The 14387-nt window shown below is 34.6% G+C and overlaps 1 protein-coding gene across 1 annotated transcript in view; it reads right to left on the bottom strand.

Moving 5' to 3' along the window:
• LOC111148290 (adhesion G protein-coupled receptor V1) overlaps positions 1-14387 on the bottom strand; it is a 507584-nt gene that overhangs the window by 408105 nt on the left and 85092 nt on the right. Inside the window, exons 31-36 of the mRNA XM_022504771.1 lie at positions 14110-14354; positions 12674-12855; positions 11052-11863; positions 8380-8589; positions 1646-1776; positions 521-620 (exon numbers count right to left, since the gene is read on the bottom strand). Of these exons, the coding sequence (XP_022360479.1) occupies positions 521-620; positions 1646-1776; positions 8380-8589; positions 11052-11863; positions 12674-12855; positions 14110-14354 (1680 nt within the window). The remainder of the gene's footprint in view (positions 1-520; positions 621-1645; positions 1777-8379; positions 8590-11051; positions 11864-12673; positions 12856-14109; positions 14355-14387) is intronic.

Genomic DNA, 14387 nt, shown 5'->3' with positions numbered 1-14387 from the left:
CTCCTTTAAGAGAAATCTTCAGGTTGCCCAACAGAACCTACAACTGAGTTTTCTTTTTCTAGAAAGTAAATCATAAAATTTCTTCACTTGACATATTATCTTTATTATTTGCTATAATGGTCTTCTGAATTATGAATATTGAGTAGACACTGAATAAAGTACCCAGATAATTTGCTCAAAGTGATTAGATTTGAATCACTGATATAAACAGTCTAAATCCAAACTGGTCTGCTAATATAAATTTATTACAGAAAAACTCTTCCTTTGGAAATGTATATTATTCCATACAAAAATATTTAGCAAAATTTTTAGAGGTTTTTCCTGAGTGTTCCCATTCGGAGCTGATTTTTTTTAGATCTAACAATTTTATGGGACAGACAATACTTAAAGTTATACTTTTTAAAAAAGTAGTATTTTTAATTAGTATGCATCTAGTTGTTAAATATAGAGATGGCAAGTATTATTTTTTCCTAAAAAGAATAATATACTAGAAAAAAGTTTAAATTGAATTTTGAATTACCTTGTGTCCTGACATCATACAGAATGACTTGGTATACTTCTTTTTCCTCAGGAATGTTGTCATCCAACAAATGCACAAACACTGTTTTATTCAATGACCCCTATAAGAAACAGAAAGGAATTCATCCCTCTATTGCCACTGAACACAAAACACCTCCTGCTTTTATTAGATTTATAAATTGTGCATCCAAATATATTTTCATTTAAACAAACATCCTATGGCTTAAAAAATAAAATACATAAAAACACTGACTCAAGGGAAACTCGGCATAAAGTAGATAGAGGCTAATTGTGGAGGATATTGAATGCTGAGCTAGTGAGTATAGCTCTTATCCAATATGCGATGTAGCACTATTGAAAATTTAAGAGAAAGCAATACATCAGGGGGATTTCTATGGCAGTGGTGAACAGGGAAAACGGAAGCATGAAAAAGAAGGCCATGTTGCAGGAAAAGACAGGCACCAGGAGGCCAGTGCAGTTAGTCAAGGCAGAAAGTTATGGGGCTCGGCTTAATATTAAGGAGTGGAAATGAGGAGGATAAAGAATATAGAACGCATTATCAAATAAGAATTCATACTGGGTAAGTGTGGAAAGGAGATGAAGATGATTCAACGGTGCTGATTTCCTATCCAAGAAATGCTTTTATAAAGTTATTTCCCACCAATTACCTTCTGGCAAATTATCAGAAAGAGCTTCTAAATGAAGCCTCAAAAATATAGTGTGAGCAGGACATAAAAAGTTTTGTTTTTAGAGCTGTATTTGCTATCCTCTTGCATGTAAAGTTTTGAGACAGTAAGGAGTAAGGGAGGAGAAGGACAAGCACTGCCTATCATGTTTGGAATGACACAGTGGACACCAAAAGTGGGAGGCCAGGAGAGCAGCGAGAGAGCATGGCTCTAATACAGAGCTGACATCTGCTGTTTACTTCAAAATCTGCCATTTACATAGGAAAAAACAAACCTACTTCAGTCTTAGAACTTTTCTGAGTAATGTTCTTCCTCTAGGTTTCTAAGCGAGCTCTCCCATCAATCTCTGTTAAACCTTGTTTTAAGAGTTTTCCCATTTTCTCCAAAATACATTCTCTTCTCTATATATTTGTGTTAAATCTTTTTCTTTGTGGTATTACCTCAGGAAAAAAGAGCTGTCCAGTAGAGTTAGCAAAATTGAGTTCTAGATTTTGCCCAACAATTTTCCAGTTAACAGAAACATTTCCTCGACCAGGGGGTGTTCTTACCACATGGAATTGCAAAATTTCTCCTGCAAATGAAATGTACAGCTTGATAAATATTTCACGGAAAATAAACAACATTTGAACTCAACAAAACCCAAATCCCAAACATGCAACTGTTACAGCACCTTTTCCAAGAATATTACAAGGCTGTTCTGTTTTAGACTTTCCAGAAGCTTTATACATACTTATTGTTTATTAACACCGGGATCCCACTTTTAAATACTTTCATTTAGTAGAACTTCAGGAAGTTCAATATGTAAAATTTACCAAAAACACATGCTAGAATGGGAAACACAAACTCTTATACACTCCAAAACATGCATCAGAACATAAATGTTCTGTAAAATAAAGTCCTTATGGTCAAAACTAGTAATAACACAAGTAAATTCTTCTTTCACTTCTCAAAAGGACACAAATTCCTTACACTGATATGTAATGTGATTTTACACAATGCATGCATAAAAATGCTTGCAAATACCTGAAAATCACATTTCTTTAAATTATAACTTACATATACCATCAATGATTTTGTTTTATAAAAAGAAATACAAAAGAAAGGTGTCAAATTTGTAGATGAGCCTCTGTAACTTCACCAAAGTTACAGTTTTGCTTCCTGGATAATGAGGTATTTTAGATACTGCATACTTTCCATTCCTGGTTTTTATCCTCAAAGAATACTTTGTAAAGTTGAAGAAAATCATGACAATCATTTCTTTTAAACCGCTGAAAGAGGAAAGTAAGTTCCTAGGAGTATTGCTGATGGCCACATAGCTTGCTGAAAATACGCTCAATTCAAAAGACTTATAGGATGCCAAGTAGCGCCAACACACTAAAATTTTCATACTAAATTTAAGCACACATAATTTTAGTGGAATGAATTATTTTGGGAATGGAAACTATAACCCAAAGCACCAGAAAGACTTTTAAATAACATTTCCTCAGACACTCCAGTGTATACATTTTTAAGTGTTTCATTACCAAAAAAAATTAATCACCATTACGGTAGTAGACTATGTCTTGGTTTTGTTTTTGTTTTTGTTTTAAACCATACAGGGACTGCTAGTTAGGAATCCGATTGTCTCAGGGTTACTGAAAGCCTGTATAATCAGCCATAATTGCCAAAATTTATGTTACTTGTTTAATTCATATGAACAAACACAGGCATGACTATGAAATCTTAGAGTTCCTCTACTGTACACCTTGCAGAATTTCTCATAGAGTAGCTTTGTATTAAACAAAGAGTTTATTACTGAGAGACACAAAGAGAGCCTTGGAGTAATTAAGCACTTTCACCTATAGTGTGGTCTGGTGACACACATAAAAAGGTTTAAGGAGGGTCGCTGGTGTGGCTCAGTCATTAAGCATTAGCTCAGGTCATGATCCCAGAGTCCTGGGATCCAGTCCCACACTGGGCTCCCTGCTCAGCAGGAAGCCTGCTTTTTCCTATTCCCTCTCTCACTATCTCTTTCTGTCAAGTAAATAAACAAAATCTTTTGAAAAAAAATTTTTTTTAATTTTTTTTTTAAAGATTTTTATTTATTTATTTGACAGAGAGAGACCACAAGTAGGCAGAGAGGCAGGCAGAGAGAGAGGAAGGGAAGCAGGCTCCCCGCTGAGCAGAGAGCCGGACGCGGGGCTCGATCCCAGGACCCCGGGATCACGACCCGAGCCAAAGGCAGAGGCTCAACCCACCGAGCCACCCAGGCGCCCCTGAAAAAAGCTTTTTAAAGCTTTAAAAAAAAGATTTAAGGAGTCATGGTTTTTCAAAATTTTTTAAGTCACAAAGCCTAGTAATATTTCAAGAAGAAAATTACAGAAGTTTGACCAAGTGCTAAAAATGCATTATGCATGCATGTGGCAAGAAAACAAAACACAGGTCAGTAAAGATCCATGTCGAAGGGGAACCTATAATAATAATAATAATAAATGGTTGCAATATTGTACATGAAGATTTGGGAATAATACAAGATTAAAAGATAAAAATAAAAATGAAATGTTAAGGAGAGAAAAAAGGTAAAATCTTCCTACAAACTTACTACATGTAAAATCCTCAAAATCTAATACCACTCAGTCAATATCACCTTTAAAAATTTAACAAATTACCATGCAAGTAACCTATAAGAAAGTATTGCAAGAAACACAATTTGAGGCAGGACACACACACACACCACACACAGAGAAATAAAAGGTAAAGAAAGTATTCCTTAAATACAATCTTGTAAGCCAAGCCTATTGCAAAGTGAAAATGTAAAAAAATATTAAGAGTGTGAAAAAAAAAAAAAAGAGTGTGAAAATATTCCTAAAAAATAATCAAAATGGAGGTAGTGACTTTCCTCATTAAGGCTCCCAGGAGCCAGGTACATTTAAAATGTCTCCTTGTGGGGTGTGGGGTGCGCCCGAGTGGCTCAGTAGGTTAGGCCTCTGCTTTTGGCTCAGGTCATGATCTCAAGGCCCTGGGATCGAGCCCCGTATCGGAGCCTGCTTCTCCCTCCCCCATCTGCCTGCCTCTCTACCTACTTGTGATCTCTCTGTCAAATAAATAAATAAAATCTTTAAAAATAAATAAATAAAATGTCTCCTGGAAAAATTACCAGAAAGTTAGCCTCTACCTGGATAAGGAGTCAAAGAACAGTTGTAGAAAAAGGAAAACTGAGAAACAAGCGCTTAGTCTTTTAAATATAAAGGAAAAGATAAAAGGAATGTCTTAGAAAGTGTAGGTTATAATTTTCATATAAATATTTTACTAGATGCTACACTGTCTTCTAGCATTTGCCCAGGATGAAAGCCTAAATAGGACCCTTACCCAGAGAAGAGTCTGACAACATACCCGGAAGACCATATTGGTATAAAATCCAGAGTCCATCAAAAGTTGGACTTTTACCTCTAAAACAGATGATCTATCATATAGCGTCTAGGCCTAGCTTAATGCAGATTAAGGAATGTAAATATAAAATGTAATTTAATAACCCTAAGTATTTTGTCTACTTGATCCCAAAACAAACCAAGAGTTTTTCTAAAACACAGATATCAGAGTATTATGCTTAGCGAAATAAGTCAATCAGAGAAAGACAATTATCATATGATCTCCCTGATATGAGGAAGTTGAGAGACAATGTGAGGGGTTTGGGGAGTAGGAAAGGAATAAATGAAACAAGATGGGATGAGGAGGGAGACAAACCATAAGAGACTCTTTATCTCACAAAACAAACTGAGGGTGGGGGGCGGTAGGGAGAGGGTGGTTGGGTTATGGACATTGGGGAAGGTTTATGCTATGGTGAGTGCTATGAAGTGTGTAAGCCTGGTGATTCACAGACCTGTACCCCTGGGCTAATAATACATTATATGTTAATTAAAAAATAAAAAAAATTTAAAAAAGACAAATATAAACTACACTGTAATAATAATGGAAAATTTAAACCCAGGAAATATATTTTAATAGATACATGTATATATGATAGATACATGTATACATGCTACACATGGGCCATCTAAATTAACTGCCCTCTGCAATAGACAGAAAATCATTTAAACTAATTACAGGGATATCAATAGTGTGCAACACGAACTATCAATATAAACAAGAAAAAAGTTGAGTGTTTCTAATATAGCACCTCTGTATTTTTAAGAAGAAATGCATTTCTTGTTCAAGTCTTTGCCTAAAAAAGATTCAAACTGTCTCTGTAAAAAGGCAAAATTTTAAATCCATTGAATATGACACGATGATTATGATGCTGCTGAGTTGGATGACTAAGTGAAACATCTAACACGGATGTATAAAGGGCACATTTATACATAGTTTTCAATCACAGTAAAAATCTATTGTCCCATATTTTTTAAATTTTCCCAGTCCATTTGAAAGAAAGTAATATTTACCACTGGGCATCTGTCCAATTGCTTTAGCACAAAAAAGAGAAATAGAATTCTACAGAATTCAGCACATTGTTAAACACTAAGGCAATTCCTCCCCATGAACTGAAAACGTATTCTAGAGCCAGAAGTTCAGCATGGTCCACATTTTAAATCTAACCTCATAAATGAAACTCTGACACTAGGCCAAAAGCAGTGTTAACATTGCTTAAGATCACATGGCATGACTTTTTTTTACCCTGTTTCTTTAGCAGTTATCTTGAAGAATCCCCATGAAGTTTTCATTAAACCACTTTGGTAAACAGGTACGCTTGGTACACATTTCTCTGTGCAAGCTTGTGGTAACATAAAAAACACACACAAAATTCTGAATCACTGAGGTTCAACATAATGTTTTTGAAAAAAGAAAATTAATTTAGACTCTAGGAAAAAAAACTTGGGAATAAAGGTATAAGAAAATAAGAAAAGGTTAAAAATTCACCCCAATTTTTATTTAGAAAATATGAAAAAATCTAGAGAGCACACATGCAAGCAACGAAGGCAGTTCAGTGTTTTATTTCTGGTACCAAATCCATACTCATAGAGTAATATGGTAATGCACAATTTTTACCAATAACACATTTAGGCCATTTACTTTAATTACTAATCGTTTTTCCTCTTTGCAAAAAGAACCCCAAAAAACAAAAAACAAAAATAAAAACCATAAAGACATATAAATCATAAGCCCATAGACAATGCTTTTGAATATCAGCAAAATGAAAATGTTATAGAAGTTTCTAGAAAGGCGTATTCGAACCTCTAAACTTATCTTGCCACAAATCAGTAGCAAACACTGTAGATGGGCACTGACTTGAAGACCCTACTTTGAGGAGAACTGCCCAAATATCTCTATGTTCTTAGAAACTTGCTTCCTATCCCAAGTTCTCCTTTAAAATCCTCTAAGTTACCCTTGTCTCCTCCCACCCAATTGGGAATCGAATCTCACTGGCTGCCCGTGTTAGCCTGAGACACAGTGATTACTTTCTTTCTGTTTATTGATGAAAACACACTCTTATCTTGGTTTCCTCCTTCCTCTGGCAGAGAGCCTTCTCTCTCCAAAAAGGTCTTTTCTCTTTCCCAGCACCTTAGCCTTGTGTTCCACAGGGGTCTATCTTTGACACCTTGCTTTTCTTTCTCTATCCACAAAGATCCTATGAATTTTCCTGAGCTCAACTATTATCTCTAAAAATCAAATTTCTACCTCTAACATGAGATATAGTCAGGTTGTCTCATAAGTTGGCTTCTCTCACATAAACATTGTTACTCAAAGTCATTATTCTTCCAACTCAAATCACTTGAAATATTTGCCAATTAAATAGTTCTTGAAATGCTGAGTTCTGCAGCAGCTTAAGTTCAAGCAAAACATAATTTCTTTTCACAAATTTCCTTATATTATATAGGTTTTGGATTCAGACAGCACTAGGGTTAATTAAGCTCCACTGTGAAAAACTTAATTTCTCAGAAACTCACTCTCCTTATGAGAATATGAGATGTATACCATTACACCCACTTATAGGGCTGTTGTTCAAATTAAGTGTAATAACGGATGTGTTTTCTGTCTGGAAAACAGAAAACACTCAATAAATATTATCATTGTCATTATTATTAACATTAACTTCTACAGTGACTTTTTTACTTATATTACAAATAATTTTTTGAAAGTTGCTGATCTATCTTTAGATTGGACTTAGAGCAACCTGTTAGTCATTTTTACTCACTATTGCTGTGACAACATGAGATTCTGAACCACTGACAAAAAGGAAAGAGTGTTCGAAAATAGGTCAGACATTTGCATTGGTAAGCTAAATAAACTCACAAGTTGGGAGTACAGTGAAGTAGAAGGTAATGCACACTAAAACATATTTAGTTTCAAGCACAGCAACTAATGAGCTGGATGGCCTTGTCAAGACACCTAGTTTCTCTGTCTCTCAGTTTTCTCATCTGTAAAATAGAAGTCCAAATACATGATCTGGATCCTTGTTGTTTCTTCTCTTTCTGAGGTACACTTATTTATTCTTATTTCTAAACACAGACTATAGTGAAACACAGGCTATTAAACACAAGTTTTATATCGAACAGGTCTATTCAAAGACAAAAAAATACTACTAAAATGTTGGAAGCAAAAAATTAGCTTGCATTTGCAAAATCCTACATATGTAAATATTAAGATTCAAGAAAATTTTTATTTTTTAAGAAAAAAATGGACATTTTCTGATTTTTTCTAGTTTGGCACTTCATTCATAAAATATAACAACACACTATAAAATCCAGGGTAAAATATTCTCCAATTACAAACTACTACTTGTTTTGAACAAGGAGCCAGTGTTTCACTGTTTAATATCAAAAACTACCACTAATTTACATATATGCTTGCTAGGAACTGTGACAAACACTTTATACGCATTATCTCATGTAATTCTCACTAAGAAACCTATGAAGCAATATTTCTTGTCATTTATCAAATGAGAAAGCTGAGCATCCCAAGTGTGACTAACTTCCTAAAACCACATCAGTGGGGGGAAGCACGCTAGAATCTGCAAGGTTCCTAAGTAGTTAAACAGTTCACTACAGACCTCTTTCCAGCTAAGTTTCAGGCATACTAACATACACAGCTCTACAAAATAATGAAAGGATAAAAAAAAAATGGAAACTTTAAAAGAATAAGCAAAAAATGACCTCTATAGAAGAGAGAATGAATATGCTGAACAAAAAAAAGAACCCACCTTCGTGACCTATGACAGATCTGGAAGCTGTCTGAAAGTTAACAATTCCCGCAACGTTGTCATTGGCCAGAATGTTCACTCTAACAGTGTCGGAGCTGGGCAAAATTCTACTTCCTCCTTCAGTGTACACCAAACTAACTATGATGCTTTCATCATCCTCTGGCTCGGAATCATCCAAAATGGCTAAAATGGCTGTCTTTTTGGTTTCACCTATAAAAAAATTAATGGACTAAAAACCAAAGTAACAAAACCATCAACATAGAGAATCCACAAAGATCCCAAATTACTTCCACTTTAAAAAGTTAAGTAAAAATATGTAAATGAATATCATAAGCAATATTAGTGTAACTAAAAGCAAATCACATATGTCAATCTATATATCCTTTTACATATAAAACACTGTAAAATTTTGTTAATATGGGCAGATTGTAGAGAAGAACATTTTGAATTATGGAACAATTTAAAGGGTAGAATTACTTCAAAGAATCATAGTTTTGTCCCTTAGTTTGTTCGTAGTTTTGTCTTTAGCCTAGAACAGTGACACGGCTAGGGAAAGGGCATCTAAGGTACGTTCTGTTGAGAAACATCTCTCTCTCCCTCTCTCTCTCTCGGTGAATGGAGTCTCATTCTCATTCTGGCATTCCTGTGAATAATTTTCTTCAGGTGATCAAGTCAATACTTCCCTAAAAGACCAGGAACACTTAGGGAATGGTGGTCAAAATGGCAAACAGGAAAGGGATGGCAAATTCCGAGTGTAAGAACAAGCCTGAATGAGATGAGTCTTTGGATAACTAGATGACAGCATCAAATACCAATTTCCAGGATATGGGCAAATGAAGGAAGGAGGCAGAAAAGGAATTCAATCTACTCAAGCAATCTACTTTTCAATTTGGTCTAGGACCCCACTAGAACATGGAGCAGAAGTGAACACCCCTAAACCCAACAGGGCTTCTGCAGTTCAGCCTATTGTCCTCTACCTAATTCTTTGCCACTTTCTGGAAAGAGGATGAAAGGGTGAGATGAGAAAAAGCAAGAAAAAGGAGAAAGACATTAGGAATGAATGTTCTCTCATGAACTTGCTGGATTTCATCAATTCACAGTATCAGGACTGCCTCAAGAGACTATAGGTTATCTAAGAATCTATGTTAGCTATTAATTTTGGTCCATTTTGTGTGCTGGTAAGTTACAATTCAAGGTAATACTAATTTGTATAATGATATTTATATGGAAACTTTTTATAGTTATTAAAGCTCTGGAAAATCTAACTTTAAATTTTCACCTCCAGTCATCCTCATTAAATTTTTATTATTTCTTTTGAAATAAGGAGAAATGTTACCAAATACCAGTCTGTACCCCAGCTCCACCAAGCATATCATATTCCATCATTAACAAAATAATATTTAGGAAATAGCCATTATAGAAATGTGATATGCTATTTTAAAAATTTACTCTAAAACATAATGCTTATTAGATATTTCAAAAAGTGGGGCGCCTGGGTGGCTCAGTGGGTTGAGCCTCTGCCTTCGGCTCAGGTCATGATCTCGGGGTCCTGGGATCGAGTCCCACATCGGGCTCTCTGCTCAGTGGGGAGCCTCCTTCCTCCTCTCTCTCTGTCTGCCTCTCTGCCTGCTTGTGATCTCTGTCAAATAAATAAATAAAATCTTTAAAAAATATATTTATAAAAAATAAAAATAAAAAAAAGATATTTCAAAAAGTATACTACATATGAATCATGATCATGACCTTCAATTACTATTTCTAAAAACAGAATATGCAAAAAAGTTGAACAAGAAAAGATGCAATGAACTGCTCTAAGACATGGAATTGTGAATAACACTTATTTCCTTCTTTCTATGGGGATATCATGAGGTTTTTATAAGCATATGTTTTTTTAATCAGAAAAACACTGCTAAAAACTATATGGAATCCATAATTGCCCAAATTGGGATTTAAACAATGATCTTAATAAAGATAACTTTTTAAACAAATGAACTTTCCAAACCTCCAAATATTAGATGATTCAACCAGTCCTGAAAAAGAATCTGTGAATCTGACCCTAATTCTAATCTGTGGGCCAAGTTAAATTATTCATGAAAATTTACAGTAGTTACCCCTTCAAGCCTAAGAACATTATTATCAATCAATCTATCCCTAGGCTTAATTTAATATGAATGAAATCATCAAAGTTCATACTATTTATACTTACAAATTATTTTCACTGAAGATTTTCATGGGTAAGAAGTATCGGTAGCTAGGAAAATGAGTATGAACTGGGAAAATTTTACATGTACTAGACAAACCAGGATAAATCATCAATGAAAATAATTTTTAAGTATAAATAGTATGAACTTGGGTAACTTCCCTTTCAAAATTAGAATTTGCCTTAGAGTTGCCTCTGTTTCCTTATAGGCAGCGCCAGCACTATAAAGGAATAAAGTCCATACATTCCCTGAAAACATTATCTTTCTAATAAACTTACAAAGATTCTCATCAGTCTACGTATATCATGGGTCAACCATTAACAAGCTAAGTAGCTTCTTTTTTAAACTATACTGCCGTTGTATACATTAGCAAGAATCTACACAGTAAGAATTCTTATGAACATTATCATTAAAATTAACTATGATGACTTTGCCAAGGGAAACTAAAATCCATTTAGAACCATCACTTACCTTCAGCAAAAGTCAGAATATCTCCAGCACCTATAAAATCTAAACCTTCAGTAGCAGTTCCATCAACAACACGCCATTCAACGGTCACCTGACCTAAGCTGCCCCCCGTCCTGTGAATCATCAGCTCCACTGTGGTCTGGGGTTGCTCCTGAACTTCAACATATAAGCCATCTTCTGAGGTATTGGGACTAACACTGTAGATCACAAATACTCCAAAGGCATCACCATTTAATGCTATGACAACTGTAGAAGTATTTGGCTGTCCTATGGTTGGTTGGTTTTTAAAACTGGCTGTGATGTTCATGAGGTGTACTTCAAGGAGAGAAATTAGAAAACTCTCATCCATCTCTGGGAAATCATCGGGAAGAATAGAAACTGTGAGATTTGCATATTCATCACCCTCTAGCATTATGGCCCATTGCCTCGTCAAAGGCTCATAGTCACTCTCAGCCACAGCCTGACCGCTAAACAGAGACGCTACCCTGGTCATGTTTTTCCTGTAGGTCCAGGAGTCTGAATTGTTAACCACCGGATTGATCCAAGATGTCATCCAGAAACACTGAGGGCCCTCAGAAGCACTGAAAAAAGAGAACGCTGAGCATGCGTGTTCTTTGAGACACAAAGTGGCACAGGTATACCGGGGTTCCTTCATGGCAGAGACATTCACCCAAGTTCTCCACAGCGGGTCAGGTACCCCTTGAATTGGCGATTCATAGTAGGACAGTAAATCTTGACCTTCCTCGACTGTAAGAGCCACTACATCAATATCAGAAGTACTGTAGAACAATAACAGCCGACCAAAGTGCCCTCCGCTAAAAAGTGGAGCGACAATTAAAAAAACAGGTTAAGCACTCAAAGCAATCTGTGGATTACATAGAAAAGGAAAATACTGACTTCAGTTCTCACTTTTTTTTTAAATATAGAAAGTAATAGTACAAACACAGCCATGTTTCTTAATTATATTTGTCTTTCAACATTTTATTTTCTCATATAAGGGAACCTTGCTAGTTTTCAATTAAGCAATAGTTATTTTTAACCAAGCTGTAAAGATATCCTACAAGATATGCAAATCATATCCATTTCAGAATTATCAAACAGAATTAGAAAATGAATTCTCATTACCAGATTTCACTTAAACAAGGTAATAATGGTAATAGCTGGAGTGCATATTAAGAAAATGTAATTACTTGCCACAAATTCCCAAGACCCCTTATTTTCTATTTCTGAAGGAGTTCAGTGAACTTTACACTGCCTCACACACACGGAGAAAAAAACAATCTAAAAACCACCCACTTCATACAGCATTTAAATATTCTTTAATTTGGAAGCTAGTTGTATTTAAGTTCTAATTCAAACAAATCCTAGATTAAAGCAATAACTTTCTGTGGTTAGAAAGCCCAATGATCTATAATCTATTATCTATTTCACTAATAATAAGTATGATAAATATATTGGGCTCTTCATACACATAGTCATAATTCAATTAACACATTACCAAACCTATAAAAGAATTAACATTATATAACAACCACCAAACCTGAATTATTTAATTGCACAAGAAGTCATTTCCCACCACCCACAACCTCCATTCCCCCATAAAAGTAAGCCATTGTTCCATATACCTTCGCCTAACAGTTATGTTAGCACAGGAACTTCGCTCCAGAGGTTCTTGAACGCGATAAACCGACTGAACAAAGGCTACTGTACCGTAAGGATTATCATTGGCAGGAATAATAATATTTGCCACTCGATCTAACCCAATAGTACCTCCACCAGAGGCATCAGTTAGTTGCACTTGGATAACCTAAAAATACAGTGAAAATTTCCTTAACAGAATCCCAGTTCTGAAATTAAAATAATAATGATGCAGGTGGGGGATAATCAGACATACAAGGACAAGGACAAAATATAATGTAATATGAATAGAATCACAGAAACTCCTCTATTACATTTACAAATCCAACATGTAACAGAATAATACATTACTGACTTTTAATAATAAAGCACAATTATACATAACAGGCCATTTAAATTCCTTAATATTCAGGTATATAATCTTGCAAATCAACTTTAAGATCCTTATTATAGTTACCATTTCAATAAAACATTGTATGTCTGTTCTATACAGCTTTTTTAGGTAAAATATTGCATGTATGTTTCTTAAGTAGCTAATCTATTATGCCTTATTTCCCACATTATGTTAAACGGAAATCCTCTGACAAAATTTAAGATGTCCTATCATAATGCTACCTAAACTTTGAGAGAAGGAAAGAGAAATGTTCTATATATATTAACTAATATCTAATATTTTAGAACTGAAAAACACAATTAGCATTCAAATGAAATATTATGGACTTCCCTTCTATGAAATCTGATATTATTAAAGAATAAATGCTATTAAAAGTAATTTAATGACACCTAGGGTTTCATAATACTTGAATTTCATAATGTAAAATTATCTTCAGTTAATATATGTTAGTAATGAATCAACTTTTTCACTGAGACTCTATTTTTATTTGCCACCTAGCATCTTCACCATGAAAAATAAGCATCAGGCAGATATGTCTAGGATGGTATTTGTCACATAGTAAATTTTTAAATTATTGAAGAACAAATAAGTGAATAAGTATAAAATCAAAATCTAAATTTAATTAAGATCAACTGGCCCACACTCAAGCTAAGAGGGAGTCTAGATACAAATTAAGAGCTTATATGGAAAAATGTACAAATATACATGTTAAATATATAAAGATATATATTTAATCAAATATATATAAAGATATATATTTAATCATTTAATGAAAATGTGGAAAAATACAGTGTAACTATACAAAAAATCTACACTCGTGAACTGCGATATGTACCAGGCCTTTTCCTAGAATATTCTTGTTTTTGTTTATCTACAAAAATCACTTTTACACTACCATATTTTGAAAATTCTTGCAGAAATAATTAACTTGACATTTTCTATAAATACCACAACGACAGCCATCTGTTCTAGTCACTATAAGACAAGGTATGATTTACAGTGTCATTCTATACTAGCCATTCCTCTCACCTCTTCAATCTCCGGAACGTCGTCAGCCAGGACCTCTAACAACAAGGTTTGAATGGTTTCCCCAGGGGCAAAGGTCACATTACCTGAGACAACTCGCAGGTCACCAGTAGCAAGCTGTCCATTAATGGTGGCGACCCACTGAACAGTAACATTGCCGAGTGTCCCAGAATTTCGAATTATTGGCAGGTTTACCTTCACTGAGTTAAACTCAGGTTCCTCTACAATAAGTTTAGTAATCTGAAAACCTAATGGGCAGAACAGAGTTAATTTCAAATACA

Source organism: Enhydra lutris, unplaced genomic scaffold, assembly GCF_002288905.1.
Source record: "Enhydra lutris kenyoni isolate GAN:26980312 unplaced genomic scaffold, ASM228890v2 scaffoldscaffold19, whole genome shotgun sequence".
In the NCBI taxonomy this organism is placed as follows: domain Eukaryota; kingdom Metazoa; phylum Chordata; class Mammalia; order Carnivora; family Mustelidae; genus Enhydra; species Enhydra lutris.
Note: the sequence above shows the minus strand (reverse complement) of the source record. Positions and strands in the feature narration are given on the sequence as shown.